The sequence below is a fragment of the Schistocerca gregaria genome, chromosome 1 (genome assembly GCF_023897955.1).
Source record: "Schistocerca gregaria isolate iqSchGreg1 chromosome 1, iqSchGreg1.2, whole genome shotgun sequence".
In the NCBI taxonomy this organism is placed as follows: domain Eukaryota; kingdom Metazoa; phylum Arthropoda; class Insecta; order Orthoptera; family Acrididae; genus Schistocerca; species Schistocerca gregaria.
The window spans coordinates 505204236-505225110 of NC_064920.1; the positions used below are offsets into that span (position 1 = coordinate 505204236).

General features: G+C 38.9%; 1 protein-coding gene across 4 annotated transcripts in view; it reads left to right on the forward strand.

Annotated features, from left to right (window-relative positions):
• The window catches only part of LOC126354367 (uncharacterized), a 104916-nt gene that overhangs the window by 80635 nt on the left and 3406 nt on the right, over positions 1-20875 (forward strand). For all 4 annotated transcript variants that reach the window (XM_050003954.1, XM_050003973.1, XM_050003964.1 and 1 more), the window contains 3 exons: positions 4136-4303; positions 17225-17422; positions 17510-17737. In XM_050003954.1, the coding sequence (XP_049859911.1) occupies positions 4136-4303; positions 17225-17422; positions 17510-17737 (594 nt within the window). The remainder of the gene's footprint in view (positions 1-4135; positions 4304-17224; positions 17423-17509; positions 17738-20875) is intronic.

Sequence of the window (20875 nt, forward strand, 5' to 3'; positions counted from 1 at the left end):
ATGCCTAATAGTGATACAGTCAGGAATGAAGCACCTCAATTGACTAGATTTTTAAATCTAAGATGACTCTAATTTCTGTGCAGAATGTAAAGTACTAAAGAGGCGTCTGCAAAGATTTTCAAACGGAGGAAAATTTTCGGTAAATTCTCATTCAGAACATCTTCTATGATACGCAGTCTATTATTAGTTTCTTGTTGATCATTATCAATGAAAGCAGCAGTGTAACAACAAATAGCAGTCGCTTGCAATTGTCTCACTAATGAGACGATTCCTCTTTTTTTTTTTTTTTTTTTTTTTTTTTTTTTTTTTTTTTTTTTTTTTTTTTTAATTACAAGCGGCGGTAGCGTGCACAAAAGCAACCCATGCCGCGAGCGGCGATAGGCCGTAAACATTCATTGTCAGAATGCAACAAACAATGCATGACACAGTACAGTACTGCATTTTCAGCTTAGGGTGACATAAACACCTATAACAAAGACAACGGCACTTATCTGATCAAAGAAAAATAAGCGATCAATTCAAACCAGACAAAGCATGTGAAAAAGCAATTGTGTCCGTATAAATACGGACGGAACGGAACGCCTGACGCATAGCAATGGCTACCTGGTAAAGCTTAACTGGTAAGCTTACGACTCGAACCAAACTGCTGTAGCTGTATCGTCATTCATCCGAACTAAATTGTTTCTCATATTACAATGGACCAACTTTGTTTCGATTTGGAGGTGCGGCCAGAACTTTTCTCTCCCCTTGAATTTCGAATCTCAAGTTTCACATGCGGCATAGATTCGGGAAAATTTTTTTTTCTTTGATTTCGAGTCTCTTTTTTCAGGTGCGGCTTAGATTCGCGAAAATACGGTATGTACATCCACTCTAACAGAGGTTTCAGAACGGACGGACTACAGCAGTGCCACACCCTGCAATAATGTATTTCTTTATAAACAATAAACCTAAACGTAAATGGGCATTTAATTACCATAGAACAAAAGTGAAAGCTCCAATTGTTTAATATTGCATTATTAAAAATAAATAAACTAAATTAATATTGGGTGATAGTGTTAACGAAATATATGTCAAAAATTTTATTACAATTAAACAATAAAACACTTAACTAGGCAACAGCCATAAGATCATTTGTAGAGTAATGTGTATTATTTCCTCATTTTCAAAAATTCATATCTTTGTTCACAGTCAGATACTCCCATGAATCACTCCTTGTTTGTTATTTTTCAGCCCAAAAAATGGATTTTTGAAAATTTTGATACCAAACTTAGGTCATTTTGACTGGTTACTTTTGAATTTAAGGTATTTTGTGTAATAGACAACATTGTAGAGGACACTTTTCTAAAAACAATCATGTCAATTGCAATGTTGTAACCTAACCCAGTGCAGAGATATTAAAATTTTCGCTAATGTCTCCAGACTGAAAAATTGTCGCGAGCCCACAAATAAAAATGGCCACCATCCAGTAAAGGTGCAAGATAAATTATTTTAAAAAACTGTTTGAACCTCACAAATGTAGGGCAATCGCACATAAAAAAAATTAAAAATATTTAAAAATCGTCAAGCAACCAACTTCATATGGATTGATTCCTTTCCTGTTCCCTGTTGAACAACCTTCAAGGAATTTTCCTCCCAAATGAAAATTCACTCTGAATATGGCTCAACGAGTTCATCATCTCAAAACCACGTGATTTCTACAGTCACAGAATCAAAAAAATTATCCCATTATTGGCATACTATTGTAAATAGTGAAGGTGAATATATTATTGCTAACTGAAGTCACTGTTGTGTGTACCAGTTGTGCAGTAAAACTCTACAAACTTATGCAGCAACCTAATACATGAAAAACAGCTTAAGTTGAAAATGTACAGTCGTACATCAAATAAAGAGAATAGCAGCAGAAAGCATCACAAAATCATTCAAAAAATTCCATGGTGCTGGTGTACCATTATAATCATTCTGCCTGTGTGTAGTGTTGCATGTTTATTGTTAAGTACTGTTAGCTCACCCATAATGTACATGCTACAGTTGAGGACCAATATTTAACAATTCCTTTTACTACACAATTTTTGCTGTCATTTTATATTATGCTTCTCATACTCTTGACTGTTACTCCATTATCTCATGTGCATGTATCACATGTAAGCACACCCTTTAACAAGTCTATATGGCTTTGTCATTGAGTGTGGTTTGCCTCATTTATCACATCTTAGGCCTACTCTGCTTAAAATAGTTTAAGAGTGTAGTACTTTTAATGCCTATAAAGTTTATACAGTTGCCACCACCTGTTACTCGTAGGTTATATATATATGCAAACTACATATGCTGTGCATTACTGTAGTCAATATCCTGACTATACTTCTCACATTTATTCCCTCTTCTCCTTTTCATGCATTGTATGGCTTCTTCATTTATGAGTTGTATAGTGTATAATATTTTATTCCTTTTTTTTTTATCTTGCCTCTCTCTCATTTACGTTCAGGCTTGTTAAATTTTTTACGTATTATTGATACAGTTTCATTTATTCATAGCTGTTACCCAGTGCTGGACTAACATTTCATTAGTTTTGTTATTTTGAGTGAAGCTGAACAAGTGAGTTATGTGCTGCAAGAACATCAGCTGCCTCAACGTGTTTCTCTGTTCAGATAAGCGTAGCTCATGGTGTGCCATGCACAGTAGCTATACACTATACGGCATGTATTTTGTGCAACAGATTTAATTTTTTTTTTTTTTTTTTTTTTTTTTTTTTTTTTTGTCGTGGCTACAAAAAAAAAGATACTACATTCTCTGCTGAACCCTTTTAGGGGACAATTCTTTATTGGTGTTTATTTATTTATGTTACTTGCTGAAGTGGCTATGTTCATCATCAGGTTTCGAGCTATCGCCATACCAAATTTTGCCAAAAACAGTTGCTTTCACACTTTAGAACTATGGATTAAACACACTGAGGATTGTATAAGCCTTGTGTTCTTTACTTCCAATTGTATTACATAAGAAATATCGAGCAATAAGTGTCTTCAAAAGTCAAAGAGTAAATAGTTTTCCAAAGAGTATATATTTTTCCGTAATTCATTCAACATTCTTCATATCAATAAATATCTTGTACCACACACCTTCTAAAGCAGCCTGTGTTCTTTCTCAGTATTCAGTCTAACCCCATATCAAATTTTATCAAAAAAAGTTCAGCAGTTTTGTTGGAAAAGTTAACACAGAGTTACTTTTGCATTTATGATGGTAGAATGGTTGTATCTTGGATATTATATGAGACTTTCCTTCTTCTATTTGCAGTTTTTAATGAAGTTATTTTAATACCTACGCATTGTATATGGACGGACTAACAGCCCTTTTTTGTGGAATTTTGTGGTACTGTCTGTAATTCGTATTGGTTCAGGTTTGGTGTATGCACTGTCACACCCTTATAGCCCCTTCGCAGATCGAACTACACAGTGCCTTGATTGCCTCAGTGACGTCCTCCGCTAGGTGCTCATAGCATAAATGTTGGTTATATTTGCCTTTTATGTGCCACTTGTCTTCTGGTCTTCGGCTGTTAAACTCTTGGGTTTTTCAGCTCACTACACATGAGGGCATGTGCTTGACTTAACGTACTGACTGACCCAACCACCATGCATGTGTGATATTTTTTTTTTTTTTTTTTTTAATTGAGTGAGCCAGCTTTATGCAGACTGTCATTTTTCGTAACTCTTTGTGTGGAGTTTATAACTAGCCTTTCCATCCAGTCTGTTCTGTAGCTAGCACCTGATGATGGATCTCTAATGCTTTGAAACCAGTTGTGCAATAGAATAATAAATTCTTAGTGCAGTTAGAGCATATTCTTACTTCATGGACTGTGTTTGGCTTAAAAAGTAGTTGGATGCTGTAGCAGTTGATTGTGTTTTTAAGATTACAATTGGTAATCTCCCAGACATGAATTTTACACTAGATAGGAGTGAAAGCATTTGTTACACATAATTTTAATACCAATTTTATTTACTAATGTTGTGCAGCACTAGCAGAGCCTACATACTTACTACATTAAGTGGAACATCTGTAAACACAACATTCCTGGGTCACATTAGTTTCTGCTCATTTAGCATCTGTCACAAAGAAGTCAAAAACAATTTTTTTTTTTTTTCAGATGGTTGGAAGTCCAGGCCAGATGATGCCAATGATGCCTGCTGGCATCCCGTCTGTACCACGTCTTACAATAATGCCACCAAGCACTGCAAGTGCAGTGGCTTCCGTTCCAGCCCCCGTAGCTTTGGTTCCAAACATCTCTGCTGCAAGCAATTCCATTACTATACAGGTAAAGTGTCATACAATAATATAGTATTATTGGGTAAATGTTATGATGTTGACCATGTCATAATTCAAAAGTCACTTGTCTAAAGACCGACATTGCTGGCCTTTAGATCAAAGAGAATTATATATGCATCACATATGCTTCAAATAAGACTTGCAGCTCAGTACAGAATTTGCGACATAACCTAGAGTACTTCACATTTAATAGATATAAAGGACTAACAAAGGAAATGTTTATAGCTAAAGTGTGTAATTATGTAAGAGCTGGGCACATTTGGAGCAGATAGGTTCTAATTCGCAGTATGGATTGTTTTAAACTCCTATGGACAACAGAAAACTTGTTTCTGTGATTAGCTAAGCAGGTCTTTTGCTGATACGTGATGGAAATGATGCAGTTTGAAAAGTGTTTAAATTTTATGGTAGTTTGTCATTACAGAATAATTGTAATTTAGGCTACTCATGGATTCTGTGAAGCCTTGCAAGGTGACTTTTGAGATAAGTAGAAGTTTTGACTTCTCCCCAACCCTGGAGTGCCACCTCTGATGAGTGTGTTAGTGAAGTATTGTAACCTGTGGTTTGTTACACAAAAACTACCAGAGCTTGTCACTATGAATAAATTAACAACTGTTACTTTACAACCGATAGATTTATTGACATTAACCAGACCTCAGTTTTTAACTTTATTAAGAGTGATATTGTCCTCTCGACGGGTTGACCCTGGCTGCTCGTCCCTCCTAGTCCGTGGTGTTTAACACAATCACACCAGTCGCATACCAACGGTAGCTTGCACTCAGCTCACTTATTGGTTGGCACGTGCCCCGCTATGACTCACACTAGAGTCACCCATCAGGCCACGTGTACCAGCAGTGACTCATGCAGCAGTCGTCATATCTTGGCGTGTACCATTGGTGGCTCACTCTGTTTAACATAAATTAGTGAAAAAGAATAAGTGTTATTTTATTTCATCTGAAAAATATAACTAACAAAATTTCTATAGTAAGAAAATACAATTCATTGTCATAAAGTTAACTAAATATAATACACACATCAAAAAAAGTTTTGCATCACCTCGGTTGCAAGAGTTCCGTAAACTGTACAGAAATTTGGAAGAGATCAACATAAACACCATTTCCACCCTTTTTATTGCTCATGAAAACCACACATTGCATGTTGTACCACCTTGCAGCGAGACCTTCAGACGTGGTAGTCCAGATTGATGGACACACCGGTACCTCTTAATAGCCAGTAGCACTTCCTCTTGCATTGATGCATGCCTGTATTTCTCGTGGCATACTATCCACAAGTTCATCAAGGCACCGTTGGTCCAGATGTCCCACTCCTCGGCAGTTCGGCGTGGATCCCTCAGAGGGGTTTGTGGGTCATGTCCATAAACAGCCCTTTTCAGTGTATCCCAGGCATGGTCGATAGGGTTCATATCTGGAGAACATGGTGGCCACTCTAGTCGAGCAATGTCGTTATCCTGAAGGAAGTAATTCACAAGATGTGCGTGGTGGGGGTGCGAATTGTCGTCACTGAAGATGAATGCCTCACCATTATACTGACGATATGGTTGCACTATCGGTCAGAGGATGGCATTCACATATCGTACAGCCGTTATGGCGCCTTCCATGTTCACCAGCGGTGTATACTGGCTCCACATAATGCCACCCAAAAACAGCAGGGAACCCCAACTGTGCTGCACTCGCTATACAGTGTACGTAAGGTGTCCAAACACGTCTCTGACGATTTTCTGGTTGAAGGTGTATGCGACACTCATCAGTGAAGAGAACGTGATGCCAATCCTGAGCGGTCCATTCTGCATGTTGTTGGGCCCATCTGTACCACGCTGTATGGTTGCATGGTGGCGTGGTTGCAAAGATGGACCTCGCCATGGACGACAGGTGTGAAGTTGCGCATTATGCAGTCTGTTGTGCACAGTTAGTCATAACACTACGTCCTTTGGCTGCACGAAAAGTATTATTCGACATGGTGGCATTGCTGTCAGGGTTCCTCCAAGACATAATCAGAGGTAACAGTCATCCGCTGCAGTAGTAACCCTTGCGCAGATTGAGTGAGGCAGGTCATCATCAGTTCCTGTTTCTGTGTATCTCCTCCATGTCTCAACAACACTGCTTTGGTTCACTTCAGGACACCTGGACGCTTCCCTTGTCCTGGCGCAACGTAAAAATGCGGACGCGATTGAACAGCGGTATTGACTGTCTAGGCATAGTTGAACTACAGACAACATGAGCCGCGTACCTCCTTCCAGGTGAAATGGCTGGAATTGATCGGCTGTTGGACCCCTCCGTCTAACAGGTGCTGCTTGTGAATGGCTGCTTACATTATTGGGTGGGTTTAGTGACATTGGTGAACCTTTAAAGGGACTGTGTCTGTGATACCATGTCCACAGTCGATGTCTATCTTCAGGAGTTGTGGGAATTGGACTGATGCAAAACCTTTTTTGATATGTGTATTATAATAAACAGAAATTTAACTGTAAAAACAGAATACTTAAAAATATTACAAACTTCATTTTTCCATGCAATTGAGGCCTTTCGTAACATTCCTTGCATTTTTTTCCTTGACTTTTTGCAGGCTGTCTGTATGATTCAAGAAAATGTCACTCTTTTTTAAAGTATTTCTTTCAGTATTTATTTGTTGAATGCAGTGAACTCAAATATGATCAATAATTTTTTCTCTAAATTTTAATGTAGTTTTGTTTGTTACACAGTCTTTGATTTATACGGGGTGTTCCAAAAATTGACAGCAAAACTTCAGGAATGGATTTCTCATCTAACAACAAGGAAAATAGGTAGTATACCTCTGGTCTAAAATGTGCAACTTAAGAGCTATGAGCACCTCTTTGTCTTTGATGCTCTGATACAAATTTCTTGTTCTGCAAGCTCTTTGCTCTGCATACTGTTTTTTTTTTTTGGAGGGGGGGGGTGTAGTGTGGACCAAAACAAGGAAGAACAATAAAACTCCTGTAAACGTAGGCTCTAAAATGCATACCTTAAGAGCTGTGAGCAATTTTCAGTAGAAGAAAAGTGTTTCACAGTAGTGAAGATCGAGTGCTCATACCTCTTAATGTGTGTATTTTAGAGTGCTTGTCTACTGGAAATTTTTTCTCGTTTTGTTCCATACTACCTCCTCCAAAAATATGGAAAGCAAAGAGTTTACAGTAGAAGGGAATTTTTTTCCACAGTATCGAAGATTAAGTGCTCATAGCTCCTAAGTATGCATTTTAGAGTGTACTTTAACTAGACATTTTTTCATCTTGTTAGATGAGGATTCCGTTCCTGAAGTTTTGCTGTTGAATTTTTGGAACATCCTGTATACTGTGCATTTATTAATCAATTCCCATGCATAAACTGTGTAATAGTTTTTCTATAACATTTAATGGCTGCAATAACACTTAGTTTGTCAGATTAATTGACACTCTTTTGTGTATGTTAATATTACGAAAAAAATCTTCATCATCATCATCTTCATAGTGCTTCAGTTTACCTATCCCTTGGCCAATTGTACTCGTGTGATTCTCGCATGTAGTTAACATACACACTAGTTAGTCCAGTGAAACTGTCAGAAAAAAAGCCTGTACCTTGCAAAAGGTGGGGTAGAAGATTTTATTTTTTTAACTCGTTCATATTATTGGAAAGGTTAGAAAACGAAGTTTTGCCAACAAAATTTCTCTTGGGAACACTTTCTGCAGTCAAAAACTTCTAAAATTTTCGACTTTTTCAGTTTTTTCAAAATATCTCAGCTTCATTTGCTCCTATCACTTTGACGTCTATTTTCTTTTTTAAAGAGCACAAAATTCTCTACAAATTTCATTCTTACCATTTTTTTCTACTCCCAATATCTAAGACGCTACAGCACGTCAAAAAATACCATTTTTTTTTTTTTTTCAAATTTCGATCAAAGTGGCAAATTACCTATTTTTTGAACACTGTTATTTCAGTTTCTAATTGTGTTGTATAAACATATTACTCATAATGTTATTCATTGGAATTTACCATTTCACTCTGCTGCAGGGCCAGGAAAAACAGCATCATATTCAGTAACTACGAATACATTCACGACGGATTGTGTGAAGTTTATTTGTGTTACAATATGTAATACGATTGCATGCAGGTGCCGTACATTTTCTACAGTTGATTGACGTTAATGATAAGTTATAAGAGAAAGTATGTAGGAATTGTTCTTTAGTGGACAAAAGCGTATTTATTCTTTGGCCTTTGTTCCAGTGGAAGATGCGAAGTCAGGTAGACCGAGTAAATTTTTTGTCGTTGATGGAGGGTACCTTATCCACAAAGTGACTTGGACTCGAAATGTTTGCTTCAAGTCAAGCTATGTTTCTTGCTTGCAGCGTTATTTTGGATCTCAGTTTACTATTGTATTTGATGGGTATCCATGTGAGGGAGACAAATGTAGCACAAAGAGTGCTGAGAGGATTTGTAGATCCAAAAAACATTCTTCCGTTGACGTGGTTGAATCAGAGATGGTGAACTAAGTCCCTCAGGACAAGTGCTTGTACAACAAACAAAACAAGATGCATTTGATCACACCTCTTAAAAAGGAATTTCTGGAGTGAACCATTGATTTGCTCCAGGCAGAAGAAGATGCTGATGTCATGATTGTAACATCTGCCATTTCAAGAACCAAAGATTTTGGAAGTGTTGTCATTGTAGGAGAAGATGTTGACCACCTTGTGCTCATGACCGGTTTAGGACAAGGCATTGAAAACTTATTTTTCTTAAAGCCAGGAAGAAGAAATGCAGAAGACAAGTGGTTTTCCACTGCCGCTTAAAAGTTTGACAGTGAATATATTCTGTTCACTTACACCTTTAGCGGATGTGATACAACATCCGCTTTTTTTGGTCAAGGAAAAATTAAGTGCTGCAATATTGTTGCAAAAAATTAACACCTCAGCCCTTTGCACGTTCAATAAACCACATGCTACCCGTGTAGAAATAATAACAGCAGGAGAACAGGTTACTATCGCATTGTATAGTGGAGGTGTCAGCAGTTCCCACACACTAGACCATGTGCAGTACGAGCTATTCGCCAAGTCTGCCACAAAAAGCAAACCGAATCTTGCACGGTTGCCACCTACATAAGATCCTGCACAACATCATTCGTTGCGGACTTACCAACAAGTCCAAAGTTGGATGGGAAACTGGAAAGCTCCTGAGAAATGGGGCTGGAATCACAGTAACCACGGTCCAATACCCGTTATAATGAGCCAAGATCCAGCATCTGAAGCACTTCTTCACATTGTTTCATGCTCAAGCATGCTGAACTGTGGCGGAGTGTGCTCCTGCAGAAAAGCGGGTTTGAAATGTTCTTCAATTTGTAAGAAATGTATTGAGGTCAACTGTGGAAACGTGCCAAAATTTTTGTATGAATACAGTGAAGAACATGTTATGAGGGTGTTGAGGAAACCACTGGCGAAATTGAAGAACTTGCTGAGACTGACTCGCTGATTAAAGAAGAGGTCAATCTGGGATCAACTCTATAAACAGACCCTGAACCCATAACTTAAGGTATTTCTGGTGACACTGAGGAACCGGGGCCATCAAAACAGTGGAAGTGATGCTCATATCTGTCTCAAGTGCGCTAAAGTGTGATATTACAAGTATTGCACTCCCAGAACTGTCAACATTTTTAGTAACTGACAATGCATTTTAATTGTAATAAAGCTTCTTATTTTTAATGTCAACTGTGTGGCTTTTATACACAAGAATCATTACCTACCTAAATAGGTTGCCTATTGCAGCTAATAATAGTTCAGTTTCCTAAGACAAATTATTTGTGTGTGTGTGTGTGTGTGTGTGTGTGTGTGTGTGTGTGTGTGTCTTAATGATGTATTTTTATATTTATAGTTTTACAAATACCATTGCAGAGGTAATCACAACAGTTGGGTGCCCAGCAATCCTCATGTTGCATACAGAGAAATTGAATACCTGAAAGTGAGGTGGTAAATCCCAATATATAACATGACGTATAATGCATTTATACTACAAAAACAGAAAAAGTAGTGTTCAGAAATAAGGTATCTTGCCACTATGCTCAAAATCTGAAAAATTGGTATTTTTTTAGGCGCTGTAGCGTCTTAGATATTGGGAGTAGAAAAAAATGGCAAGAATCAAATTTGTAGAGAATTTTGTGCTCTTTAAAAAATAAAATAGACGTTAAAGCGATAGGAGCAAATGAAACTGAGATATTTTGAAAAAACTGAAATTTTCCAAGTTTTTTGACTGCAGAAAGTTTTCCCAAGTGAAATTTTGTTGGCAAAACTCGGTTTTCTAATCTTTCCAACCATATGAACGAGTTGAAAAAATAAACTCTTCTAACCCACCTTTTGCAAGGTATATCTGCAGTTTGACTGGACTAAGTCTTTTGTCAGTCCATTTAAAAATTCAGCTTTCATAAATCATTATTTCGCTCTGTACTTCGTTTGCCTGTGTTAGTAGAAATCTTTTGTTTATTTTGAGAGCACCACAAATAAATTAACAAAAAACCTTCAGTGAAAGGGACACTCATCTAATGGCTGCTTATAAATAATTTACAGCCCTTGAATAATAATCCATTTACAACATCATTTGAATGTTGTTTTCTCAATTGTTGCATTTCCTTTGGTGTATGTGTCAATATTATAAGTGTAACCTTCAAGGAGACACAGTTTATATACTTCTGTACCATACTTACGGAGCTCGCCTGGATTATTGGCAAAAACCAAGTCATCTTCTCCTTGAAACTATACTTTTGCCAATAGGTGTTTTCACCACATTTAACAGCATTTTTGAAAGTATCAGCAATTCTGTGTACAATATTCCAAGTTTTGTTCAATTGATCTTCAGATTTAGCTAATTTATTGTCCAAAACCCTTATAAATTTTCATATGGATATTTTTCAGTTGTGTGCCATGGCACTTTTTATGCGTGTGTACGTATAGATGTCCTTTTTAGACCAATATAATGTGTTTTCTGGTGTGACAATATACCCATGATAAGCAGTATACCAACAAAAGTACTCATTTTGCCTCTCACCACAGGCTGCTAGGCATGTTGGCGTCTTCTGCTGCTAGATAAACAATTTAAGCATTGCCCTGCATATTTGTTTCATCAGGTTTCATTCAAAATATATGATAAGTGAAGAACAACTTGTATAAAGGAACGGTAACTGCGGTCAACATATTGAACTAACAATTCTTGCTATAAGAATGAATCAGACTTGGAATCCTCCTCAGTGGTAGATTGTTCACTTCATTAACTAATTATTCATCTTCATTTAACACATGAACAAAATCCTTGCCTCAAGAGAATAGAGTATTCTTGGTGTTCTACTGTTTTTCTTCTTGTAATTACATATTCATAATATGAATCATTTACACAGAAGAACAAAAGAAACTGGTACACTTGCCTAATATCGTGTAGGGCCCCCCACGAGCACGCAGAAGTGCTGCAACACGACGTGGCATTGACTCGACTAATGTCTGAAGTAGTGCTGGAGGGAATTAGACATAATGAGTCCTGCAGGGCTGTCCATAAATCCGTAAGAGTAAAAGGGGGAGATGTCTTCTGAACAGCACTTAGCAAGGCATCCCAGCTATGCTCAGTAATGATCATGTCTGAGGAGTTGGGTGGGCAAGGGAAGTGTTTAAACTCAGAAGAGTGTTCCTGTAGCCACACTGTAGCAATTCTGGATGTGTGTGCTGTCACATTGTCCTGCTGTAATTGCCCAAATCTATCAGAATGCACTAGGGACATGAATGGATGCAGGTGACCAGACAGGATGCTTTTGTATGTGTCACTTGTCAGAGGCATATCTAGATGTATCAGGGGTCCCATAGGACTCAAACTGCACACGCCCCACACCATTACAGAGCATCCACCAGCTTGAACAAACCTGTGCATATATGAAAGATCCAGGGGTTCATGAGGTTGTTTCCATACCCGTACACGTACATCCGCTCGATACAATTTGAAATGAGACTCGTCCAAGCAGACAACATGTTTCCTGTCATCAACAAGCCATTATCATTGTCCACAGGCCCAGGCAAGGCGTAAAGCTTTGTGTCGCGCAGAGTCATCAAGGGTATACGAGTGAGCCTTTAGCTTTGAAAGCCCATATCAATGCTGTTTCGTTGAATGGTTCTCATGCTGACACTTCTTGACAGCCCAGCATTGAATTCTGGAACAGTTTGTGGATGGATTATATTACAGTCATGTTGAATGTTTCTCTTCAGTTGTCATTGGTCCTGTTCCTGCAGTAACTTTTTCTAGCCACAGCGATGCCGGAGATCTGATGTTTTACTGGATTCCTGATATTCACGATACACTCGTGAAATGGTTGTATTTGGAGATCCCCACTTTATTGCTACCTCGGAGATGATGTGTGCCATCACTTGTGCGTTGACTATGACACCACATTCACATTCATTAAATCTTGATAATCTGCCATTGTAGGAGTAGTAACTGATCTAACAACTGTGCCACTAACTTGTTGGCATTTATAGGAGTTGCCGACTGCAGTGCCCTATTCCGCCTGTTTACATATCTGTATTTGAATACACATGGCTACACCAGTTTCTTTGAAGCTAAATTGTATTTCCACATACATATTCTCTCTTATTGATGTGGGCAAAAATTAAAAGAAGGAAAATTCCAACCACTTCTCTAGTTATGCATACTGTAAAAATGTGTGGTCAGTGTGAACAAGCAGCATGAGTATTCCATAGCTTCCAACATGTGATGGTCCAGTATGAATCATAATGATTATAATTAAATAAGTTACTGCAACACACTAAATGCAGTTAGTTTTGATGTCCCATCAAGATGTCTGTTCACGAGCAATATCTCTGGCAACTCTTTACAATGATCGTTCTAAACAACAGTACACTCAAGCAATCAAGTACAGTTTGAAGATAGAGTAAGTCCATAAACAAATGAGGTCACTTAATCTGTGATTAAATTAGATTAAACTTTTTCTGTCAGATAATATCTCGTGTGGGTTTTTTGTTTTTTAAATTATTATTATTATTATTATTATTATTATTATTATTATTAAAGAGATGGACTTAAACAACTTTGAAAATAGTTATCAGTACAAGCATGAACATTTTAATAAAGTCAAGAGGCAGTAACACATTTAATCTGTATTTTACTAGTCTCATGCTAGCCTCAATCTAAAGATTTGATCCTATTAAGTATTCTGTCGTCTTGTACTATACCATTTTATTACTGCCATCAACAGACTCCCACTTCTTTCCCTCAATTAATAAAAAAAATTAAAAAAATAAAGCAGTTAGTTCACTGAAGGAGGGCAGGTGGTATTGAGTTTCATCTACATTTGTTACGTTTCAGTTATTGGTATGTTTGCAGTTGAAACTCTGGTTCCAGAACAACCTTATTGATCATAGTCTTTAATCATAATGTGAGGTATTTGCCACTCTATATGAATAAACCATGATTCGTAATATAAGGCAATTACATTTAAGGTTATGCAGTCCTTTTTGTAAAAATAGAAAATTGCTCTTACCAGTTAACGTTGCTAGTGCCTGTCGATGTAGTACTTTGGCTAGCTACACGCTGTTGCCAGTGTTTCTGGAGGTCTTGGAAGCAAACAGGGAAATTTTCAACTGCAGTGCTTGTAAGCTCATTTGCCACAGCTCGTTGGATGTTCGCAATTTTCTCGCAGAAACAAGATAAAATCGCAAGGCGAGAGTTCAGGTGTATATGGGATTGCAATAAAACTTCTGGTTAGATTAACAGATAAAGCAGTATGGGGTCCTGCATTGTCATGCAGTAAAAACCAGTCCCAAGAGTGCCACAAGTCAGGGTGGCAACATCTATCTACATGTATACTCTGCAAATCACATTTAAATGTCTGGCAGAGAGTTCATCAAACCACCTTCACAATTCTCTATTATTCCAATCTCATAGAGCGCACGGGAAGAATGAACACCTATATCTTTCCGTACGAGCTCTGATTTCCCTTATTTTATCTTGGTGATCGTTCCTCCCTATGTAAGTCGGTGTCAACAAAATATTTTCGCATTCAGACGAGAAAGTTGGTGATTGGAATTTTGGGATTAAGATACCGTCGCAACGAAAAACGCCTTTCTTTTATTGATGTCCATCCCAAATCCTGTATCACTTCTGTGACTCTCTCTCCCATATTTCGCGATAATACAAAACGTGCTGCCTTTCTTTGAACATTTTAATGTACTAGTCAGTCCTATCTGGTGAGGATCCCACACCGCGCAACAGCATTCTAAAAGAGGATGGACAAGCATAGTGTAGGCAGTCTCCTTAATAGGTTTTTTACATTTTCTAAGTGTCCTGCCAATACAACGCGGTCTTTGGTTAGCCTTCCCCACAACATTTTCTTTGTGTTCCTTCCAATTTAATTAGCTCGCAATTGTAATACCTAGGTATTTAGTTGAATTTACGGCTGATTTATCATGTAACCGAAGTTTAACGAATTCCTTTTAGCACTCATGTGGATGACCTCACTGCCACTTTTTGCACCATTCAGTTATTTCTTCTAAATCGTTTTGCAGTTTGTTTTGATCTTCTGATCACTTTGTCGATAAACGTCAGCGTCATCTGCAAACAACCGAAGGTGTCTTCTCAGATTGTCTCCCAAATTGTTTATATAGATAAGAAACAGCAAAGGGCATATAAACACTATCTGGGGAATGCCAGAAATCACTTCTGTTTTACTTTGACTTTCCGCCAATTACAACGAACTGTGACCTCCAACAGGAAATCACAGACCCAGTCACACAACTGAGACAATATTCCATAAGCACACAATTTCACTATGAGCCGCTTGTGTGGTACAGTGTCAAAAGCCTTCCGGAAATCCAGAAATATGGAATCAATCTGAAATCCTTTGTCAATAGTGCTCAGCACTTCATGTGAAGAAAGAGCTAGTTGTGTTTCACAAGAACGATGTTTTCTAAACCCATGTTGACTGTGTGCCAATAGACCGTTTTCTTCGAGGTAATTCATTATGTTCAAACACAATATATGTTCTAAAATCCTGCTGCATATTGCCGTTAATGATATGGGCCTGTAATTTAGTGGATTACTCCTACTGTCTTTCTTGAATATTGGTGTGACTTGTGCAATATTCCAGTCTTTGGGTACAGATCTTTCGTTGAGCGAACTGTTGTATATGATCGTTAAGTATGGAGTTAATGCATCAGCATACTCCAAAAGGAACCTAATTGGTATACAGTCTGGACCAGAAGACTTGCTTTTATTAAGTGATTTAAGTTGCTTCACTACTCCGAGGGTATTTGCTTCTACATTACTCATGTTGTCAGCTAGGATATTTACTTCTACATTACTCATGTTGGCAGGTGTTCGATTTGAATTCTGGAATATCGGATTGCTTGTTGCAAATGTTTCAAGACTTTGGTTCACTATGATCAACATTTTCTTTGTTCTCTAAGGTTGTCATTTCACATTTTTTGTGACTGTTGATCCAGGACTCCACCATTAAGCACTCAAGACACTTCATGTGAGGGTCATACTGGTTGCACCAATTTTCATCTACAGCAGTATTATTTAACAGAAATGTGGGATCACGTCTGGCTGTCCAATATTTTAGCAGAAATTCTTCATCTTCCCTCTTTGCGTTAGTCTGTTAGGGATGAGTTTTGCATTAAGTTCCCATTTCTTTAAATATTTGCGTAAAATCTTATGGCACAGATCACAATTCAAACTAAGTTCTTCTGATCAGTTACTTGACGGTCTTCATGCAGTAACTGCCTTATGCACGCCGTTTTTGCAGCGGTACGTGTTGTAGACGGGCAACAGCTCTGGGATCGTCTTGCACTGAATCTGTGCCTTCACAAAACCATTTGTGCCACTTGAAAACACTACTACTTGAAAATGCCTTGCCTGTATATGCTTGTTTAATCATTGCCCATGTTTCACTAGTGCTTTTTTCAAGCTTAACGCAGAACTTAATATTCTCTCTTTGCTCACAATCGGCATCCATTGTGTAACCGTAACTAATGTACCAACAACCCAAACAGTGCATTGCAAACCCCCAGTCCTGCCACCCGCACCTAGTGAGTTTGCACTGAAACTCGGTTGAGGTCATTTGAAGGGCGCACACATACCACATAACATAAGAACATCATTTGTTCCTCTTTAGTGTTGCAAACTCAGTAATAAGCCATTCAGTAGGCGTGGTTGCCAACATTCTTCATCCTTCAAAACCGAGGTAGACAGTTATCTCGGTTGTCATTGAGGCTGATAGGACGGGTGGTTGGGGGGGGGGGGGGGGGCAGACACCTGTAAACTATTTAACTATTCGCTGCTTATTAAATCCAAATCCTGCACCAGCCACATCTTCACAGTTATGGACATCTGTAGAGACAGTGTGGCTCAATATTTCTGCAGGGGACTTGCAATGTCTTGTTGAGTCCATGCCACATCAAGTTGCTGCACTGTGCCAGGCAAGAGGCGATCAGACACAAATGTCACCTCAGTGTAATAGTGTTAATTGTTCATTTTAATCTTATAGCAACATTTGGTGTGTTTCTGGTCAGTTGGACACGACCATCCCGCCCAGATATAATAGATCTGTAGAACTTCTTTTTCTAATATCTTTGTGTTCGAGCATGGCTTTACTATTGAACAGGAAGGTGGTAAATAGCAATACATTATGGAATTGTGTTTGTAAAACTGATAGTTGAGAGGATATTAATTTACTTACATAATCTTTTCTGCTCTGTTAGGTAGTTCCTCTGTCAAAAGCATATTTTTTATGTACTAAATTAATTGCCATTTATTTGTAGCTACCGGTACTTGTGGGTTGGCTCTCTTTAATTTTAGCATTTGGGAGGAGAGTCCTTTTTCCTTGGTTCTGAGTCATTTCTTTTTCCTTTCATTGATTTCAGAGTGCCAATAGCAAGAATCCAGCAGCAAAGCTTCTTCAGCAGCCCAGTATATCAATTACTCCATTACCTCGACAGACAACTGGAGTGTCCCAAGGAAATACTCAAAATTCTAAACATCCTGGTCTACCAGGTCATCCAGGAACGCCGGGTGCGAAACCTACATTTGTAATTTGTGAAATATGTGATGGTTATATAAAGGTATGTAAACCGTGAAAAAAGTTACCAGCTTTTGAGAATTTTGTCTCGTTGTTGCCTTACAAATAAAATGTTACATTTCTATTTTAGGATCTGGAACAGCTTAGGAACCATATGCAGTGGATTCACAAAGTGAAAATTCATCCGAAGATGATATACAATCGGCCACCATTGAACTGTCAAAAATGTCAGTTCAGATTTTTCACAGATCAGGGCCTGGAACGTCACTTACTCGGTTCGCATGGGCTTGTTACTTCTAGTATGCAGGACGCATCAAACAAAGGAAAAGACAGTGGCCGGTGTCCAGTCTGTGGACGGGTGAGTGATGCTATCATTTCTTATGAATATCTTATGTTAAAATAATTAACTTCGCTGTGGTATTGACATTCGTTGATAAGTGATGTAACCGTGTGACTTGAGCGACATGTCACAGATTGCACGGCCCCTCCCACTGGAGGTTCGAGTCTTCCCTCGGGCATGGGTGTGTGTATTGTTCTTAGCATAATTTAGTTTAAGTAGTGTAAGTCCAGGGACTGTTGACCTTGGCAGTTTGATCCCTTAGGAATTCATGCACATTTGAACATTTTTTGAGTGATGTAGTTCAACTGTTGCCTTATGACAGATTCAGGGTGAAGGAGACACATTGAAATAATGCTACATTTTCATGATGGAACATTCATATAAGGTTAAAACTGCGTCCCAGACTAGAACACAGATCACTATACCATTTTCTGGTACTATTTTTCTTATCTGACATGCCTCAAGATTTATGGGAAGTAGTCACTGATATTGTTCATTTGTTACTGTTCGACTGTTAGGTTTCCTGTTGATTCCACTTTTGTTGATACAGTTGGCATAATATTATGTACTATTGCAAGTTAGCAGTATGTAATAGTAAGACAAATAAGATTTCCCTTTGCAGCAATGAGCTTAAACTGTATCAGTTGAACGTGTCCTTTGTGTTATTGAGAATTGGTAGTGTAGGAATATTGAAATTGAACCAGCTTCATTATTTCATTTTCATCATATACTGACTTCCACCCTCAGAAGATGTAAAAAAATGTATGTGCGGATGGATATGTGTGTGTGTGTGCGAGTGTACACCTGTCCTTTTTTTCCCCTAAGGGAAGTCTTTCCGCTCCCGGGATTGGAATGACTCCTTACCCTCTCCCTTAAAACCCACATCCTTTCATTTTTCCCTCTCCTTCCCTCTTTCCTGACGAAGCAACTGCCAGTTGCGAAAGCTTGTAATTCTGTGTGTGTGTTTGTGTGTTTCGTTCATGTGCCTGTCTGCCGGCGCTTTCCCGCTTGGTAAGCCTGGAATCTTTGTTTTTAATATAAAAAAATAATTTCATGCACTGACATTTGGAACTGCTTTCACAGTGTCTGTAATCTTACTCAGTAGCAGAAAAGAGCCATTATTATGTCAGCACCAGACTTTCATACACTCTTTGTTTGGGAAGGCATATAGTTGGTGTACTTCCATCACTTATTCATTTTTTTATCTGTCGGCTTGTAGGTATACAATTTCTTCATCCAAAACTGGAAAGAAAGGAAAAAAAATTGCTTCCCCGGTCTTTATAGTCATAGTGGTTAGATGACAAATTGTCTCTCTCACCTTATGGAATTGTGCGAGTTCATATGTCATTGTGGAAATTACTGTGTTTCCATTAGCATGTTTTGTGTTGTGACAGGTGTCCATATAATAGTTATTTGACAATCAGATTCACCGGTTGTAATTGAAGGTACAATAGACATTGATTTTCTGTTCCTTGTGTATGTCTGATAATGTGTTCAATCTTCTTTGCCCAGCCTAATTTTTGTTTGATAAATAATTTCAACTAATGGAAAATTCAAGATGGAATATAACAATATTATGAAAAGGAAACTTGCCACTCACCATATAGCGGAGGTGCTGAATTGCCGTGGGAGTGGTGACTGGGTAGGGTAAGGAGGAGACTGGGGCGGGCAGGTGGTGGGATATTAGGGTAGAGGGGGTGGGGGAATGTGAAGTGCTGATGGTGGAGTGCGCAGGAATGAGGTGGTGGGAGGGTTGGACAGCTATGTGCAGTCAGGAGGTTAGATGTAGGGCAGGGGAGAAGTGGAGTGGAGGGGGTAGTGGCAAAGGATAGAAGTAAAAAGACTGGGTGCGATGGTGGGATGAGGGCTGTGTAGTGCTGGAATGGGAACAGGGAAGGGGCTGGATGGGTGAGGACAATGACAAATGAAGGTTGAGGCCAGAAAGATTATGGGAATGTCAGGCCAGAAGGATTACCTGAATGTTGGATATGTTGCAGGGAAAGTTCCCACCTGCAAATTCAGAAAAGCTGGTGTTTGTGGGAGGGATCCATATGACACAGGATGTGAAGCAGTCATTGAAATGAAGGATACAGTATTGGGAATTGTGCTCAGCAACAGGGTGGTTCACTTGTTTTTTTACTACAGTTTGTCAGTAACCATCCATGCAGACAGCTTGTTGGTTGTCATGCCCACATAGAATGCAGCACAGTGGTTGCAGCTGAGCTTGTAGATTACATGATTGGTTTCACAGATAGCACTGCCTTGGATGGAATAGGTGATACTTGTGACTGGACTGGAGTAGATGGTGGTGGGAGGATGCATGAGATAGGTCTTGCATTTAGGTCTGTTACAGGGATATGAGCCATGAGGTAAGGGGATGGGAGCAGGAGTTCGGTAGGGATGGATGAGTATATTGTGTGGGTTCGGTGGACGGCAGAATACCACTGTGAGATGGGTGGAAAGAGTAGTGGGCAAGATATTTTTCATTTCAGGGCACAACGAGAGGTAGTCGTAACCCTGGCAGATAATGCAATTGTTACTAGAGCCCTGGTGGCACTGATTTATGAAGGGGAATGCCCCTCTGTGGCTGGATAGTGAGACTTTGGGAGGAGGTGAGAAACTGGAGAGATAAGGTGATGGAAGATTGGTTTTTGTACAAGGTTATCCTCCCAACTTTGTACAAAAACAAATCACCCGTGCCTTAACTTTCCAGTCTCCCTCCATCTCCCAAAAGTCTCACCGTCTGGCCACAATGGAACATTCCCCTCGTAACTCAATACCATCCAGGACCGGAGCAGCTGAATTACATTCTCCGCCAGAACTTCAACTACCTTTCATCGTACCCTGAAATGAGAAACATCTTGCCCACTATCCTTCTCACCCCTCCCACAGTGATATTCTGCCATCCACCGAACCTACAAAATATACTCGTCTATCTCTACACACCCCTGCTTCCAATCCCTTACGTCATAGCTCATATAGACCTAGATGCAAGACCAGTCCCACAAATCCTCCCACCACCACCACGTACTCCAGTCCAGTCACAGAGATCACCTATCCCATCGAGTTACGGCTACCTGTGAAACCAGTCATGTGATCAACAAGCTGACTGACCGCATGTATCGCCACCAACAAAATGTGGCCAAGAAACGAGTG